The 16,932-nt window shown below is 46.9% G+C and overlaps 1 protein-coding gene across 2 annotated transcripts in view; it reads right to left on the bottom strand.

The window, feature by feature from the left end:
- Positions 1-204: 204 nt before the first annotated feature.
- Positions 205-16,932, bottom strand: part of LOC128408544 (serine/threonine-protein kinase pim-3-like) — a 28,239-nt gene continuing 11,511 nt past the window's right edge. For both annotated transcript variants that reach the window (XM_053378431.1, XM_053378433.1), the window contains exons 3-6: positions 6,676-6,726; positions 6,187-6,553; positions 3,710-3,886; positions 205-579 (exon numbers count right to left, since the gene is read on the bottom strand). In XM_053378431.1, the coding sequence (XP_053234406.1) occupies positions 422-579; positions 3,710-3,886; positions 6,187-6,553; positions 6,676-6,726 (753 nt within the window). In that variant the 3' untranslated portion in view covers positions 205-421. The remainder of the gene's footprint in view (positions 580-3,709; positions 3,887-6,186; positions 6,554-6,675; positions 6,727-16,932) is intronic.

The following is a 16,932-nucleotide window of genomic DNA, read 5'->3' on the forward strand; positions in this document are numbered from 1 at the left end:
AAAACGCCAATCCAGTCCTGGCGCATGAAGGTCGGTCCAGAGGTCCACCAAATTCCCAATACTGAAAGGCGTAACAAGAGGAAGCCAGCAGGGATGGCTTCAAACACTGTTCACTCGCTGCCAGTCTTCTGCATCCCTCACTGGTGAAGACAGGGGACAGTCCTTGTGTAAACAGAGCAGAGCTCATTGGTCTCTTTTGTCTTGGGGGTCAAGGGGCTGCACGCCAGACCCCCTGTCTAGTCAGGGTGGGCAGCGTCCCTGCCACAGGCCTGGGATTTCATAGGTCGTCCACCCAGGGGCAGGAACTCAGCTATCAGCAGGAATAACGAGTATGTCAGCCTGTCGTCGCAGGAGAAACCGAGATACGTCCATCCTTTCTGCGATGGCCCGTCCCAGTACTGCTGTCCAGAGGCCACCAGAGTCACAGGCTCGTGCCGGCTTTGGGGACTGTGGGCTGCTGGGCTTTGCGTCCGCCTTGCTCCAAGAAGGCAAGGAGCCATGGATGGGCCAAGATCTGCTCCAGGGAAGGCCGGTTCTCTGGGGCCAGCGAGAGGCACCACTCAATCAGGTGACGGCAGTCTGTCAAAGCAGGAAAGAACCATGGTTATTACACCGCCCAATAGGAACACACAGGAAGTTGCACGGAGTCAAGGCGTTGCTCTGGAAAGCTCAACTCTCCCTACATCAGGGGTTCCTAACCTGTTTCCACCACCACCAGGGACCACTTGGAAACTGCTGAGGGTCTTGGCACACCGTTTGATGGTTTTTCTGCCTGCTGTAGCAGTTGTGATGTGCTTTGCGTATTTATGGCTTTTTCATTTCTTAGATATTGTAGTACCGTATCGGAACAGCATCAAACACAACGTAAGAAACAAAAGCAGCAATACACCAGAGCTGTCAAGTGTCCCTTATTCAAAGGGACAGTCCCTTATTCCAGTGCCATGTCCTGCTGCTGTCCCTTATTGATGGATGTCCCTTAAATGATGTCCCTTAAATTTCAAAGGAAACAGCTCCTCTCCCTCCCTCCCTCCCTGCCAGGGAGGAGGGAGGCTCCAACTGTGTTGCTTGGCTGTGTTGCTCACCCAATAAGAAGTCTAAGAACGACTGGGGGGTGGAGCTTGCATGCCTTGTGTGTGGCTAGTTAATGCAAGCTGAGGGGGTTTTTGAATGCTGGACGCCATTTTGTTGCACGTGCTGCTGCAAACTTTGCAGTGCAAAGCCAGGCCGGGGAGCCATCTTAAGTTGAGGCTGCATAGGCCTTGTGGTGCATGTGATTCAGATTCTATTCAGTTGAACCTCTGGTTACAAAGTTGGTTGGACAGTGTTCTCGAAGCTACAAGCATGAGTTTGACCAGACTGCAGGAGAATACGAAGACTGGAGTGCCTGGAACAGGTGAGGCTGCAGGTCCCTTATTTTGGCTGCTGGTCCCTTATTTTCAAATCTGTAAGTTGACAGCTATGCAATACATACTTTGAAAAAATATGAACATTGAATGTGGTCGCACTGCAAATCACCTGAATGAAGCTCATGGACCAGTTTTTGAAACCATGGGGCCAGTGTTCGCAATTAGCCAGGCACATTTTGCGCCTGGCTATTGGCCACTTGCGACCAAGTGAAGGTGCCCTGGCCCCAGGACAGCGCTTGACATCTCCACCATCTGGAGGTGCGCGCCTGGGGGTCATTGGATCTCAACTATTTCCACACACTAATAACACATCCTGTAGAATTCTGTCCGTTATATTTTATCGGCACAATTAGAATGAATTTCAGGAACCAAAATGCTTTCCCTGTGCAGCCCAAGCAGGGGCAGTGAACGACGTTATAGCTAATTGTTGTAGCTCGTCTTCACTTAACCCATCCCACTGCCCTCCTCACGCAGCTGTGAAGAATGTTCTTATGTTATGAATGGTCTGTGTCACCATTAAGAAAGAGAGGTAGGAAGAGGCCAATATGTATGTGCACTGTTCCTGGATCAAGTTACTTGTTTAAAGTTCTCAAAGTTATTAACCTATAGCTCAAGGTTGTCATCTGAACTAGCTAGATGTTTAAGTGATAATCAATCACAGTCACTCCCATCCTTGGAAATATAAGACTTTAGAGCCATCATGCCCAAAAATGGCAGCCAGACATTCTGCTTTGGTGACTGTTATCCTTGGTTTAAGGAGCCATTTGGTGCCTAAGCTTAGATACCTGAGTTTCTAACACTGCCCGTGGCCTAACTCTGGCTGCAAGCATCTTTCCAGAACTTCAGGAAGGATCCTTTCCCACAAAACCCTAGCTGGAGATTTAACCTGGGGCCTTCTGTCAGTGAGCTATAGCCCTTCCTCATATCATTGAATATCCGATATCCAATATCTTTATTGTTATTGTCCCATGCAGAACAATGAAATTGAAAACTACATAAAACTACAACAAAACTACATAAAACTACAACAAAACTACATAAAACATTCAAAAACCCCTAAAAACTAAAAGAATTGCAGGGTTGGAATGGCCCACAAGGATCATCTAAGTCCAGTGTTCCCCATACTTGGGTCTCCAGCAGTTTTGGACTACAATTCCTATCATCCCTGACCATTGGGTTGTGCTAGCTAGGGATGATGGGAGTTGTAGTGGGGCTCAAACCCATGACTCTGAGATTAACAGCCTCATGATCTGCCGACTTGAGTTATGTTATGCCTGCCTTGCAAAGCACTTCGTGCCTTGCACCTCATTAAGAACTTATCCCAAAATGCCTGACAATTGGTCCTATTTTAAGAGATAAGAATAGGAGTCGGAAGATTATTACTTTCCCCAAGGGTATTCAGGATATTATTTACAGTAGAGCACGGTCTATTCAATTCAACAACGCTCATTTCAACTGAACGGAGCAGGAAGTGCTATGCAGATGGAGCAGACTTCAACCAGCTTTTACGAGGTAGGCCAATCTACCCCCAAGGGCAGTATCCTGTCACATGAGCCTACCAACGCTCCATAGTCCAAACCACTGTGTCACTCCAGGGCTCAGTGACAAATTAAGTACAAAGGAGTTGCCAAATTCAAGAAGCATACATTAAGAATTCGTAAGCAACCCAGGGGTGAAATTGCTGGTGTAACAAAAATAAGCATCTTGACTGAAAAAAAGAAATAAAGAAAAAGAAAACTTGTCCTAAAGATCAGGGGTCAGCAAACTTTTGCAGGAGGGGGCTGGTCCACTGTCCCTCAGACCTTGTGGGGGGCCGGACCCACCCTCTCCTGAAAGGACCTCCCCCACATGTTTGGCAGCGTCATCATCCTCTGCCTCAGCCAGGGGTCCAGGGGTGCAGAGCCCAGGCCGCTGGCCTGGGTGCTGGAGGCAGCCTCCCCGGTGTCACCGCTTCCTCCCGCTCAGCTCTTGGCCACACACGGCCGTCTCAGTGGGAAGGAAGGGGCGTCGCCCAGAGGCATCCACGGCTTTGGATTGGCTGCAGGAGCTTCCTACAGCCAATCCAAAGCCGTGCCAGTGTCACGGAAGTCAGCTGCAGCACGGGGACTGACCGAGTGGGCAGCAGGGTCTACGGGCCGTATTTACGAACCCGGTGGGCCGCAGTTTGCTGACCCCTGCTAAAGATCGGCTAATTAACTTTGGCATTCTGTTGACTAACATCTATCTCAAGGTAAACTGAGATACAGCCTCTTCTTGCACCCTTGCAAATATCCACTGGCCTGGGTCTAGGGTAGTGTCTGTACCTGAGGATACCCTGCAGTGGTAGTGGAGTTTCCCAAGGAGGATATCTTCGTCGCGCTCGAAAGGGATGTCCCCGCACACCATGTCATAGAGCAGCACGCCCAAGGACCACACAGTGGCAGACACGCCATGGTACCGGTGGTATTTTATCCACTCAGGAGGGCTGTATACCCGGGTGCCTGTAAGAATGGAAAGGAGCCGGTGAAAACAGACCCGGAGAGGCGCTAAAGGAACCAGAAACAGAGTTACGAAATCCCCCCCAGGTTGCCCCTTCCTCACCCATGTTGAGCAGGACCACCACCATTGCCTAAATTCAAAGAACCAGATATGAAATGTTTGTGTTATTTATTAAATATATATCCCACAATTTCTTCCCAAAGAAGCCTAGGGCAGCAGGTTCCCCCATATATGAGACTTCCACGATGAATTGGCACTGGCGTACTGCTGCTCCAGCCTCAGTCTCCCGTCCTCCCATCTGTAAAATGGGGTGCTTTCTCGACAGTCTTTTTTACTTAAAAGTATTTTTATGCTTACAAAGCACCAATAATAAGAAATGTTTGCAATGTAAAATGCAAGACACAAGCAGAATTTGATATGGGAAGAGAGGACTTTTCGAGGGGATAAGTGAAATTGCGGGTTGTGTCTCAGAATAAAAGCCCACTGAAATTAACAGACAGGGACTCATTTATTTCAGCAGATCCACTCTGAGTTGGAAACACCCTCCAGATTATAAATGATCCTCTATAAATAAACAAATGCCCCGAGAGAGAATTGATTTGTGTGGAACAACATTCCATGGTACGAACCTTTACCTGCAGTTTGAGGTATTGCAACGTGAAATCAGGTTTACAGGCCAGTGGCATCTAGGCCAATGACCTTAGGGTGCGCACATACAAGAGAACACCAATACAAATGAGGCAATCTGGAGCAACTGCGCATACAAACAGACCAGCTAACAATTACCACTGACCAACTGGAATTTCTTCTCCGTGTAAACACTGGGGGCGGGGGGGGGGGGGGAGAGTGTAAACCAGGATGGCTACACTGAATTAAGGACTAACTCATCCAATGTGACAGCAATAAGAGTGTACACCTTCAGGCCAAAAATTAAGCTGCCGCAAGACTTTATTTTGCAACCTGTGTTTATCCAAAAGATGCAACAATGGCATCAGAGAGCAAGAAAAAGGCTGGTCAACCTATGAACAGAGCAGACTGTTTAGGCCTTTAGCATACTTTACAAATGCTCAAAAGACAACTCCCAGATCTATACCCAGTCTGGTCAAATACAAAAGGCACAACCCAAAGCCTCTGATTTTACATAATGTGCTTTGCTATGTGGAAACCGGACGCGGGGAGACACTGAATTGCTCAACCCTCCACATAACAACTTCCTGTACTTCTCATAGGTAGACTGCAGCCCATTTTCAGACAGTTCCTCTGACACTGGGGTGGGGAGGAAATATTTGATCCCACCAACGGCCATATTCCTCAGGGCCGCAATCTTGTCTGTGACACAGACGAAGCCAGCAGTGTGCAGGACTATCCCTTTCTGCTCTTCCTTCGCTTCCTGCCACCCCTTTTCTCTCTCCCTTCTCTCTTTCTGACATCCCCTCACCTCATTCTCCTTCCTAGAAGGCTGCTAGGAGGAAAAGACAAACAGCTGTTGCCAGAGGTCTGAACTATGGTTTAGATTTAGGCCAAAGTCTGCAAAAAAATTGGCTGAGGTTGACCTCCCTGCCCGCCAACATTGATTTGTGTTCCTAGCTTGTTCCCTTCCTGGGTGCTTCTCTGCAAAACCAAAAACCTGCCACCTTTGGCATCGGGACTACTGAGTCCCATGCAGCCGTCAACCTGGTGCCCACCAGATGTTTTGAATCACAAGCCCCAAAGCGGAAGTTACAGGAGATTCCGACTGTAAGGGAATGACAGATAAAGCTGGTCGAATACACTGAAATGGCAAAATTGACACAGAGAATTCGCAATCAGGAGGAGACGAAGTACCAAAAAGAATGGAGTAAATTTATGGTTTATATAAGTGAGAACTGTAGAAATATGAAAACGTTGACAGGATTGAATTAAATCTTATGTCACGGTGTAATTTTTAACCAATGAAACTGTGAATTATAGATTGGAATAAGAAAACTTGCGGAAGGGAAGGACGGAAGTCAACGGCTCTATGGAGCATAAAGTAGGATATATGTAATAAGATTTGATGTTTTTGTTGGTTGGTGTTGGTATTCTTAAATCTCAATAAAAAGCATTTTTTTTGGGGGGGGGGAATAAAAATAAAAGAACCACAAGCCCCAAGGTTGGCAACAGCTTGTTTACACCGACAACAGTGTAGCTGCTGTCAAATCTTTCTGCCCTGCCTGGAGGTGTCAGAACTTGAACCCAGGACCCTTTTGCAAGCAAAGCGTGTGTGCCCTGTAGCCGAATGGTGGTCTCTGGCATTCTCTCTCTCTCTCGTACACACACTCACCATCAAAATCTGTATAGGGAGCATCCCGAAGCAGCGCCCCCGAGCCAAAGTCTATGAGCTTTAGGTCTCCTTGCAGGAGGTCGACCAGAATGTTCTCGTCCTTGATGTCTCGGTGCAAAACACCGCAGAGGTGGCAGTGGCGCACGGCCTCCACCACTTGCCGGAAGTAGCCGGCGGCCAGGCTTTCAGGGAGTGGGCCCCTGTCAGTGATGACGTCAAACAGGTCCTGGGAGACGAGGGGGCGCTCCATCACGATGAAGTACGCGTCAGGCTGCTCAAACCAATCCAGGAGGCGGATGACGCCTCGGCAGCCCGAGGAAGACACCTTCTTCAGCAGCACGACTTCCAGCGGGACCAGGGTGCCATTCTGGAGAAGGAAGTAAAGAGAGAGAAAGGGAGACAGGCGTGAGAGAAACCTCTGGCACCGTCGCTCAACGAGTCAGGCGGCCACAACGGGAAGAGAAACGGCGCAAAAGGGCAGCAACTCACCATGTGTTGGAATTGCAAGACTCTGTCTTTGGCAACATACTTGATGGCCACCTGCAAAAGGAGGGAAGAAGAAGGCTGTTAGGAGGCAAAGCCTACTGCAGAATTCACAGCACTATTTGGGATCCACCTTTAGCACAAACCCCATTTCACCATGCAGGGAGATAAGCATGGCTGTTGTGACCTGTCTCGGGTCAGGCTGCAAGGAAGTGCCAAGATTTCCCCCCTAAATTGATTTTTGAATTCTGAATTTATTGTTATTCACGTTTTATACTGTATTTTATGCTGCTTTTGTTGCATCAATTAAGTGTTTTAAATTTGTTACTAGCTACCCTGAGCCCGGTTTTCTGAACCGGGAAGGGCAGGGTATAAATAATTTATTATTATTATTATTATTATTATTATTATTAGGCATTCTTGGGCAACTGCCAGGGGTTCCCCACCAACACCTGCCTTGGGCTCCCTTCTGATTTGTTTACAGTGGTACCTCGGGTTAAGTACTTAATTTGTTCCAGAGGTCCGTTCTTAACCTGAAACTGTTCTTAACCTGAAGCACCACTTTAGCTAATGGGGCCTCCTGCTGCCGCCGCGCCACCAGAGAACGATTTCTGTTCTCATCCTGAAGCAAAGTTAACCTGAAGCACTATTTCTGGGTTAGCAGAGTCTGTAACCTGAAGTGTATGTAACCCGAGGTACCACTGTATTTCTTTATTTCCAACTCCTTGCTCCAAGCAGCACTAGGCAGCCAAGCCCAGCTGCCATTTCCCCACGATACCCCAGAGAGGAATGATTTATATGGCAGCCAGACACAGCTGCTGGCCATGCTGCCACCAGGGGGCGCTTCACTCAGGACCCCATTAAACCACCCCTTAGGAATAGAGAGAACTATTTGTTGGAAATAGTGGGTTTTCTATTTATGGCTGCAAATGTACAGCGGGGGGGTTGGTGTTTTTGTAATTATTTTTTCTTAACAACACCTGAATTTACTTGATCGAGAGCTCTTAAAAGTGTAGATCCATGTTTCCCAGACTTGGGTGTCCAGCTGCTTTCAGACTACAACTTCCATCATCCCTAGCTAACAGGACCCATAGTCAGGGTTGATGGGAATTGTAGTCCAAAAACAGCTGGAGACCCAAATTTGGGAAACACCGGTGTAGTAGCCATTCTGTCCCTTTGGGAATAAGAATACCTTTAAAACCCCACAATGGAGCTACACTCCCTTCTAAAGAGAAAACCACCACAATTTCTCTTCTCAGGGCTTATTTTATTCAGGCTTCAAAATAGCATACTGCCTCTTGCCTCAGTATCCAGTCCTAATGCTTTTGACTCTGCACCCCCCAGAAGTTCATGAAAAAATACAGAACCAGGGAATTTCCACACCTTCCCAACCACTCCCTTCAGTACACCCAGGATTTTGCCCACTGATAGAAGTGACTTAACACACCTGCAAGTCACACACAACCAATGCAACATGCATATATTTTGTAACTCAAGCACAGCCAAGAGCAGATAAACAGGTGTGCATCATTATTTGCTGCAGCTGTGTATTATTAAACTACTACCCCTGCATTAATTTCCAAGTTCGGAACTCAGCATAGGCCTGCGTGGCAGTGATGCCTTCCTCATCACGGGATGAGTGTGGCTTGCGCTCTCTCTCTCTCTCCCTCCTTAATAATTATTACCAGGAAACCGGACTGATGAGCCACTGTGTGCTCCAAGCGCCTGAAGTGGAGCCAAAGGCTTAGCGAGCAGCACAGAGCATAGCAAGGAGTCCAGGCGCATCACTCATCCAGGACAGTAACACACCCTCTGAGAGACAGAACAGGTTGGAGAAAGGGAAACCCAGCCGATAACCTGGGATTGGTGCAGCCCCGAATTGGAGCAAAAGTCACGCCTCCCCCTCCCCTTTTGTTCGCTGCTGGCTTCCCTTTCTTCTCCCCCCGCAATCATTAATTCCACTCCAGCCCCCAGAATTGCACAACCCTAATACAATGGTACCTCGGGTTACAGACGCTTCAGGTTACAGACTCCGCTAACCCAGAAATAGTGCCTCAGGTTAAAAACTTTGCTTCAGGATGAGAACAGAAATCGTGCGGCAGCAGCGGGAAGCCCCATTAGCTAAAGTGGTGCTTCAGGTTAAGAACAGTTTCAGGTTAAGAACCTCCGGAACGAATTAAGTACTTAACCCGAGGTACCACTGTATAACTTTTATTTCTCTCTCTTAAAAGCTGCCGGTCGACTCCTGGTGCTGCATTTGGTCATTTCAGTGCATGTGTAGATATACGTATTATGTATATTTACGTGTGTGTGTGTGTGTGTGTGTGTCTCTATAATGTACATAATACTGTATCTACAGGGTCTCCATAAAAGGCGGATCTACACGGATCCTCATGGATCCTCCACTTTTAAAAAAATAATTCCAACAAATGCAGTGTCAAATCACACCTAGAAGGCACGCCTACAAACTGGACTATAAAAAACGTGGATCCAACACTTTGCCGCGCTGCAGCACCACAAAAACATGGATCCGAGGCACGGATCCTCATGAATTCATATGATTTTTATATTGAAACAAAATGAAAACACCATGCTACTGTAGACCACATCTTAATCTGTAGGAGGAACCAAAGAAATCACGCATCCACTGTTTCGTGGTGCCGCAATGGCGCAAAAACATGGTTAAAAAACACGGATCCTCATGAATCCTAATGATTTTTGTACTAGATCAGCCCAAACTCACTGTCAAATTACACATCATGGCCAGGGGCACAGCATCCACCACAGAAATCACAGGTCCATGGCTTCCTGGCCATACCGTGGCCCAAAAACGTGGTTTTCAAGAACAGATCCTCATGGATCCTCACACTTTTTGCATTGGGACAACCCAAAGTCACTGTCAAATCACACATCATAGCCAGGGGCACAGCCTACACCACAGAAAACTCGGATCCACTCCTGCCTGGCCACACTGTGGCCCAAAAACGTGGTTCCGAAGCACAGATCCTAATGGATCCTCATGATTTTTGCACTATATCAGCCCAAAGTCACCATCAGATCAAACATCATGGCCAGGAGCACAGCATGCAACACAAAAAAACTCGGATCCACGGCTTCCTGGCCACTCCATGGCCCAAAAAACGTGGTTTTCAAGCATGGATCCTCATGGATCCTCACGCTTTTTGCACTAGATCAGCGCAAAGTCACTGTCAAATCACACATGATTTCCAGGGGCACAGCTTACACCACAAAAAACTCGGATCCACGGCTTCCTGGCCACTCCATGCCCCAAAAACGTGGTTTTCAAGCACGGATCCTCATGGATCCTCACACTTTTTGCATTGGGACAACCCAAACTCACTGTCAAATCACACATCATGTCCAGGGGCACAGCATCCACCACAAAAAACTGAGATCCACGGTTATCTGGCAACGGCATGGCCCAAAAACGTGGTTTCGAAGCATGGATCCTCATGGATCCTCATGTTTTTTGCATTGGGCCAACCCAAACTCACCGTCAAATCACACGTGATTTCCAGGGGCACAGCCTGCACCACAAAAATCACGGATCCACGGCTTCCTGGCAACTCCGTGGCCCAAAAACGTGGTTTTCAAGCACGGATCCTCATGGATCCTCACGCTTTTTGCATTGGGCCAACCCAAACTCACCGTCAAATCACACGTGATTTCCAGGGGCACAGCCTGCACCACAAAAATCACGGATCCATGGCTTCCTGGCCACTCCATGGCCCAAAAACGTGGTTTTGAAGCACGGATCCTCATGGATCCTCACGCTTTTTGCATTGGGCCAACCCAAACTCACTGTCAAATCACACATCATGTCCAGGGGCACAGCCTGCACCACAAAAATCACGGATCCACGGCTTCCTGGCCACTCCGTGGCCCAAAAACGTGGTTTTCAAGCACGGATCCTCATGGATCCTCACGCTTTTTGCATTGGGCCAACCCAAACTCACCGTCAAATCACACATCATTCCCAGGGGCACAGCATCCACCACAAAAATCACGGATCCACGGCTTCCTGGCCATACCGTGGCCCCAAAACGTGGTTTTGAAGCACGGATCCTCATGGATCCTCATGCTTTTGCATTGGGCCAACACAAACTCAATGTCAAATCACATATCATAGCCACGGGCACAGCCTGCACCACAAAAATCACGGATCCACGGCTTCCTGGCCACTCCATGGCCCAAAAACGTGGTTTTCAAGCACGGATCCTCATGGATCCTCACGCTTTTTGCATTGGGACAACCCAAACTCACTGTCAAATCACACATCTTGTCCAGGGGCACAGCCTGCACCACAAAAATCACGGATCCACGGCTTCCTGGCCACTCCGCGGCCCAAAAACGTGGTTTTCAAGCACGGATCCTCATGGATCCTCATGCTTTTTGCATTGGGCCAACCCAAACTCACCGTCAAATCACACATCATTCCCAGGGGCACAGCATCCACCACAAAAATCACAGATCCACGGCTTCCTGGCCATACCGTGGCCCAAAAATGTGGTTTTGAAGCACGGATCCTCATGGATCCTCACGCTTTTGCATTGGGCCAACACAAACTCAATGTCAAATCACATATCATAGCCAGGGGCACAGCCTGCACCACAAAAAACTCAGATCCACGCCTGCCTGGCCATACCGTGGCCCAAAAACGTGGTTTTGAAGCATGGATCCTCATGATTTTTGCACAAGATCAGCCCAAAGTCATCATCAGATCAAACAACATGGCCAGGGGCACAGCCTGCACCACAAAAATCATGGATCCACGGCTTCCTGGCCATACCGTGGCCCAAAAATGTGGTTCCGAACCACGGATCCTCATGGATCCTAACGCTTTTTGCATTGGGCCAACCCAAAATCACTGTCAAATCACACATCATTCCCAGGGGCACAGCATCCACCACAAAAAACTCAGATCCACGGTTTCCTGGCCACACCATGGCCCAAAAACGTGGTTTTCGAAGCATGGATCCTCAGGGATCCTCACAGTTCTTGCATTGGGCCACCCCAAACTCACTGTCAAATCACACATCATGTCCATGGGCACAGTCTGCACCACAAAAAACTCGGATCCACGGCTTCTTGGCCATACCGTGACCCAAAAACGTGGTTTTCAAGCACGGATCCTCATGGATCCTCACACTTTTCGCATTGGGCCAACCCAAACGCACCGTTAAATCACACATCATGTCCAGGGGCACAGCCTGCACCATGAAAATCACGAATCCATGGCTTCCTGGCCACTCCGTGGCCCAAAAACGTGGTTTTGAAGAACGGATCCTCATGGATCCTCATGATTTTTGCACAAGACCAGCCCAAAGTCACCATCAGATCAAACATCATGGCCAGGGGCACAGCATCCACCCCAAAAGTCATGGATCCATGGCTTCCTGGCCATACTGTGGCCCAAAAACGTGGTTTTGAACGTCGGATCCTCACGGATCCTAACGCTTTTTGCATTGGGCCACCCCAAACTCACTGTCAAATCACACATCATGTCCAGGGGCACAGCCTGCACCACAGAAAACTCAGATCCACGGTTATCTGGCAACGGCATGGCCCAAAGATGTGGTTTTGAAGCACGGATCCATGCCCCGGGGTGCCATGCTGGGGGGAGGGTGACAGTACGGTCGCTGTACCGGCTGCCACTTGTGCGGCGTCCATGTGGGCTGCCGCTCTTGCGGCAACTGTACAGGCAGCCCCTCTCGCAGCGACCGTATGGGCCATATGGGCAGCTGCTCTCGCGGTGACTGTACAGGCTGCTGCTCGCGTAGCGTCCATACAGGCAGCCCCTCTCACGGCGGTCGTACAGGCTGTATGGGCAGCCGCTCTCCTGGCGACCATACGGGCTGCCACACGCACAGCGGCCATACGGGCTGCCATGCATGCACAGTCCGTACAGGACATTGTGTGCGCACCCATCAGCCAGGACTTGTTACCATATTATAGCTGCCACAAAATCTATCAGCATGCCACCAGAACCAGGGAAGCCTTGCCAGTTGCAGCTCACACAGTTGAAGTGAAATAAAAGACAGAAGAGTAGATCGGGAAGAAAGTTCCCCAGGCTCAGGCTGCAGGAAAAGATAACAGTAGCTCCAGCAGCTGACTCAGTGCAGGCTGCTGAGGGGTTTGACTCCTTAAGATCACCAACTGACTATGAGACACCTGGAAAGCACTCAGCCTCAGATGACCTCCACTCCAAAAAGTGGGAAAGAGGATTTAACAGTGACCAATATTGATTCTTTTGATAGCAGCCCCATATTCTCAACACAAAGTGAGAAGTGTTTGGACAAATCAATGATTTGTACATCAGTTTCCCCATGGCACAACTGTACCTTCCCCACACTCAGTCTACAAACCATGGGACTTGTGGGTTCAGTTGGCAACATCCGTGTGTATGACTATGACATAACCACACTGAAAGGATCAAACTGGATAAATGATCGCATAATAGATGCCTTTCTTTCCTCCAGGGTGATCATGGCCAAAGAGCTAGGTCATGATGGAACAATTTTCCCACTTACCATACTTGCCACTTCATGCAGATATGTCAAAGATTGCCAGTGTAAGCTCTGAAGAGCTGTTTGAGATTTGGAGTGCTAAAGAAAGATGTTTTGATTATTCCAGTAAATGACAGAGAAGTCCACTGGATACTGATAGTAATCATTTTTAAAAGGAAGACCATGTTCTACCTAGATTCCAAACATGGATTGAACCACTCTGTGATTGATGCAATAACATCCAATTACAGTTCATACAAAAGGATATGGCTGCCATTAGACCCTGGATTGCAAAAGAAATAATACAGTACTGTGGGAAAACCTTTTTTTAAAAAAAGTAATATTTATTAATAATTTCAAAATTACAAAAAAAAAGAAAATAGAGAACAACTACAGTACATGAAAAGAGAAAAAAAAGAGAGAAAAACGCAAAAACATAAAAACCAATACAACAATACGGCAAAAAAGGAAATAAAACAAAAAACACAAATCCCGGGTTACATATCTCCAACTTCCATTTGCTTGTTTCATTGACCTCCTCACACCTCCCTTTTTGTATTCTAGTTTAGTTAATTATTTCAGCAAATTCTTTCCATCTTTCTCAATTTTTGTTAAATAATTTATCTTATCAATTTAACCTATTATTTAACTCAACAGATCCTTTCCATCTTTCCCCATATTCTGTTATTCAAATTACCTTAATTTATTTAACCTTGTCTTACCATAAAACGCCTTAAGGCTTAAAACTTAATGCTCAGTTATCCATAACTCCTGATATATTCTGCTAGAGTCATATAGTTTCCTTCTAACATTTTCCCTAATATTCATTCATTTTAGGCTAATTCCCCCAATAAAAAGTTTTCTTTATAAATTTTCTTCCAATCTTCATCCAGCGTCTCTTCTTCCTGGTCCCGGGTCGTGTCAGTCCTTACTGTCCATTCCATCTAGTCCATCAACCTGGAAGTCTTATGTCCGAGGCTCTTAAGTCTCTTCCATGCCCCTTCTGCAAATCTTCTTCTTTTTGTTTATACTTGCCCTTTTCCTTGTCGATTGTTGGTCTCTTTCTTAATTTCTTCCCTTTCTCATTGGGGAGCAGATCTCTGGGGGATTCAAATCCAAAATTGTCTCCATCTCCCTTCATCAAAGCCGCCCATTCCCCACAGTTCCACTCTCCACAGTCATCAGTGTACTCCAAAAGATATTTAAAAGCATATTTCAAAGTCTCTCCAAAGTTAAGAACCTCCTCAGCTCCAGACTCCCCCTGGCCCACTCCAACTTCAATCTTCAATGACAGCGGTTTATGCTCCTGTAGGGCCTCGGGTCTCTCCATTTGTAATGTTTGAGATGCGGCCACATCCTCCTCCATTATCTTCTGCACTTGCCCAGTCAATACAGGTTCATAGGTTGGTCCTTGAATGGTTTCTGTCTCAATATTCCCTGCTTGTCCACAGTTATTAACCACAACAGTCACCAAGTCCATTTTCTCATTCATCAAATCCATCTTTTCATGCATCTGTTCCAGCAAGGCATTTGTCTTGCATAAAGCAAGCACCCAAACTTCCTTCCTGCTCATACTTTATCAAGGTCAAACAAGTCTGGTCCCACGATCTTAATCTGACAGTTGTTGAGTCCTCAAGTAGACTGTAGCAACAATTTAACAGGCTCCCTCTAGAGCACGGGTGTCAAACACAAGGCCCGCGGGCCGAATCCGGCCCGCCAGACCTCATCATGTGGCCCGTGTAGCCGCCGCCGGCCTTCACCTTTTATTCTCGCTTTTTTTTTTTTGACACAATAAAGCCGCCTCTTCAGCGCATGTGCGGCAGCCTACAAGCCAGAGAACGTCTGCCCTCTAGCGGCACCAGCCGTTCTACACAGGAAACCTCCACTTTACATGCATTCAGGAAACCTATGTTTCTGCTTTCAGAGCTAGTTATTACTTACATTATTACAAAAAACAGTAATAATTGAATGCAGTGACAATAATTTATGATAATAAAGAGTGGACACATAGTCCTACAGATACAACCGGCCCTTTGAGGGTGACCAAACTGCTGATGCGGCCCCCGATGAATTTGAGTTTGACACCCCTGCTCTAGAGGAAGCAATTTCTATTTGTATCCATTTCTTTAAGGCAAGTCCAGCAAAGGAAAATTACTTTCATTTTTCAGATATTTTGTTTCATTAGAATGCAAAAGGCAACATTGGAATCAGTTTATTTCTCTTCTTTAGTTATCTGTCAAAATATTCCATTCACAGTCTATGAACCTCTCCCATTATTTCTGTCTCTGACACCCCGTTCCTGTGGGAAAACCTATTTCGAAAGACAAGACAAATATTTTCAAGTGGAAATTGATGCTGTTCCTCCCAAAGAGACAAATCTTGAACGAGAGTTACATTACTGTGTCTCGATCATGCCCAGAGGGATGGAAGGATACACTAACCTATTGCTCAGATATTTTACCTTCCTTGTTCGAAGGCTGCTGGTCACTATGTTTCTTGAAGGAAGGGTGCAGGAGGCCCAGTGGTGACCTAACTATGGTTTACTGTGAAGGAAACTGCAAGGACTGGTACCACTGCTTTCGCATAGCCATTGATTCAAAAGATCTTCCAGAGGTTTTCGTGTGTCCAGACTGTCAATCCACTGTGGCCAAATAGATTTTGAAACTGCGAACTGTCATATTCCACAGGTTGGTATAATACAGCAAAATCCAAGCATATAGTTTTCATCATCATGGCAGGGATGGTCCTTTTCCATAGAATTCTTATTTATGGAGTTAGTTTTTATATCCTGCTTTTCTCTACTTGAAGAAGTCTCAAAGTGGCTAAAAATCTCCTTTCCCTTCCACCCGCACAACAGACACCTTGTGAGGTAGGTGGGGCTGAGAGAGTTCAGAGAGAAGTGTGACTGGCCCAAGGTCACCCAGCAGCTGTATGTGGAGGAGCAGGGAAGCGAACCCAGCTCACCAGATTAGAGTCCACCCCTCTTAACCACTACACCACAGAAACGTATCTCTTAAAACTCTGGAGCAAGCTGTTCAGTTCAGCCTCGTAGTGATACTGATTTGTGGAGGGAAGATAAGATAAATTTATTGTCATTGTCCATATATACACAGTATACACAACAACGAAAATCAAACACCCACCCAAAGACCGGGTTCACATACACATTTGCACGTATCTCCAACATTCTCATCCTATTCAGACATAATCTATAAAACATAACATAATCCAGAATATAACATAACCTATTTAAAGGCATAACATAACCTAAAACCTATCTCATTCCTTCCTACTTCCTGCTTGCTATTTCTTGCAACTGGCCCTAAGATCATAAGGGAAGGTTGGTGATGAGCAAGATCTGTTCCCATTTCCCAACACAGAGACCATACAGCAGTTTCTTTTGGGGGCTGATCCTGCAGAGTGTTTCTGTTCAGAATTTCTGTGGCAGAAATTGGCTAAGTGCCTTTATAAACATTCAGCTTCTCAAATCGAACCCCATCATGAATCTTTCAGGTGTAGCTGTTGGAGGTGGAGGGCAGAGAAGGTGCTAGTCCTTACCTCCCTCCTCCCAGCCCCATGATCCGTTGCCCAATGGGCTGAATTTCAGGGCTTTTGCATGTAAAGGGCAAGCTTGTTCTTTACTTGTTTAGATCTTTAAACTTGGGAACAGATATTTGGCTCCATGACCACAATGACCAAAAGGGTCAGCTTCTAGAGGACTGTAAAGATCATGATT

The sequence above is a fragment of the Podarcis raffonei genome, chromosome 2, assembly GCF_027172205.1.
Source record: "Podarcis raffonei isolate rPodRaf1 chromosome 2, rPodRaf1.pri, whole genome shotgun sequence".
Taxonomy (NCBI): Eukaryota; Metazoa; Chordata; class Lepidosauria; order Squamata; family Lacertidae; genus Podarcis; species Podarcis raffonei.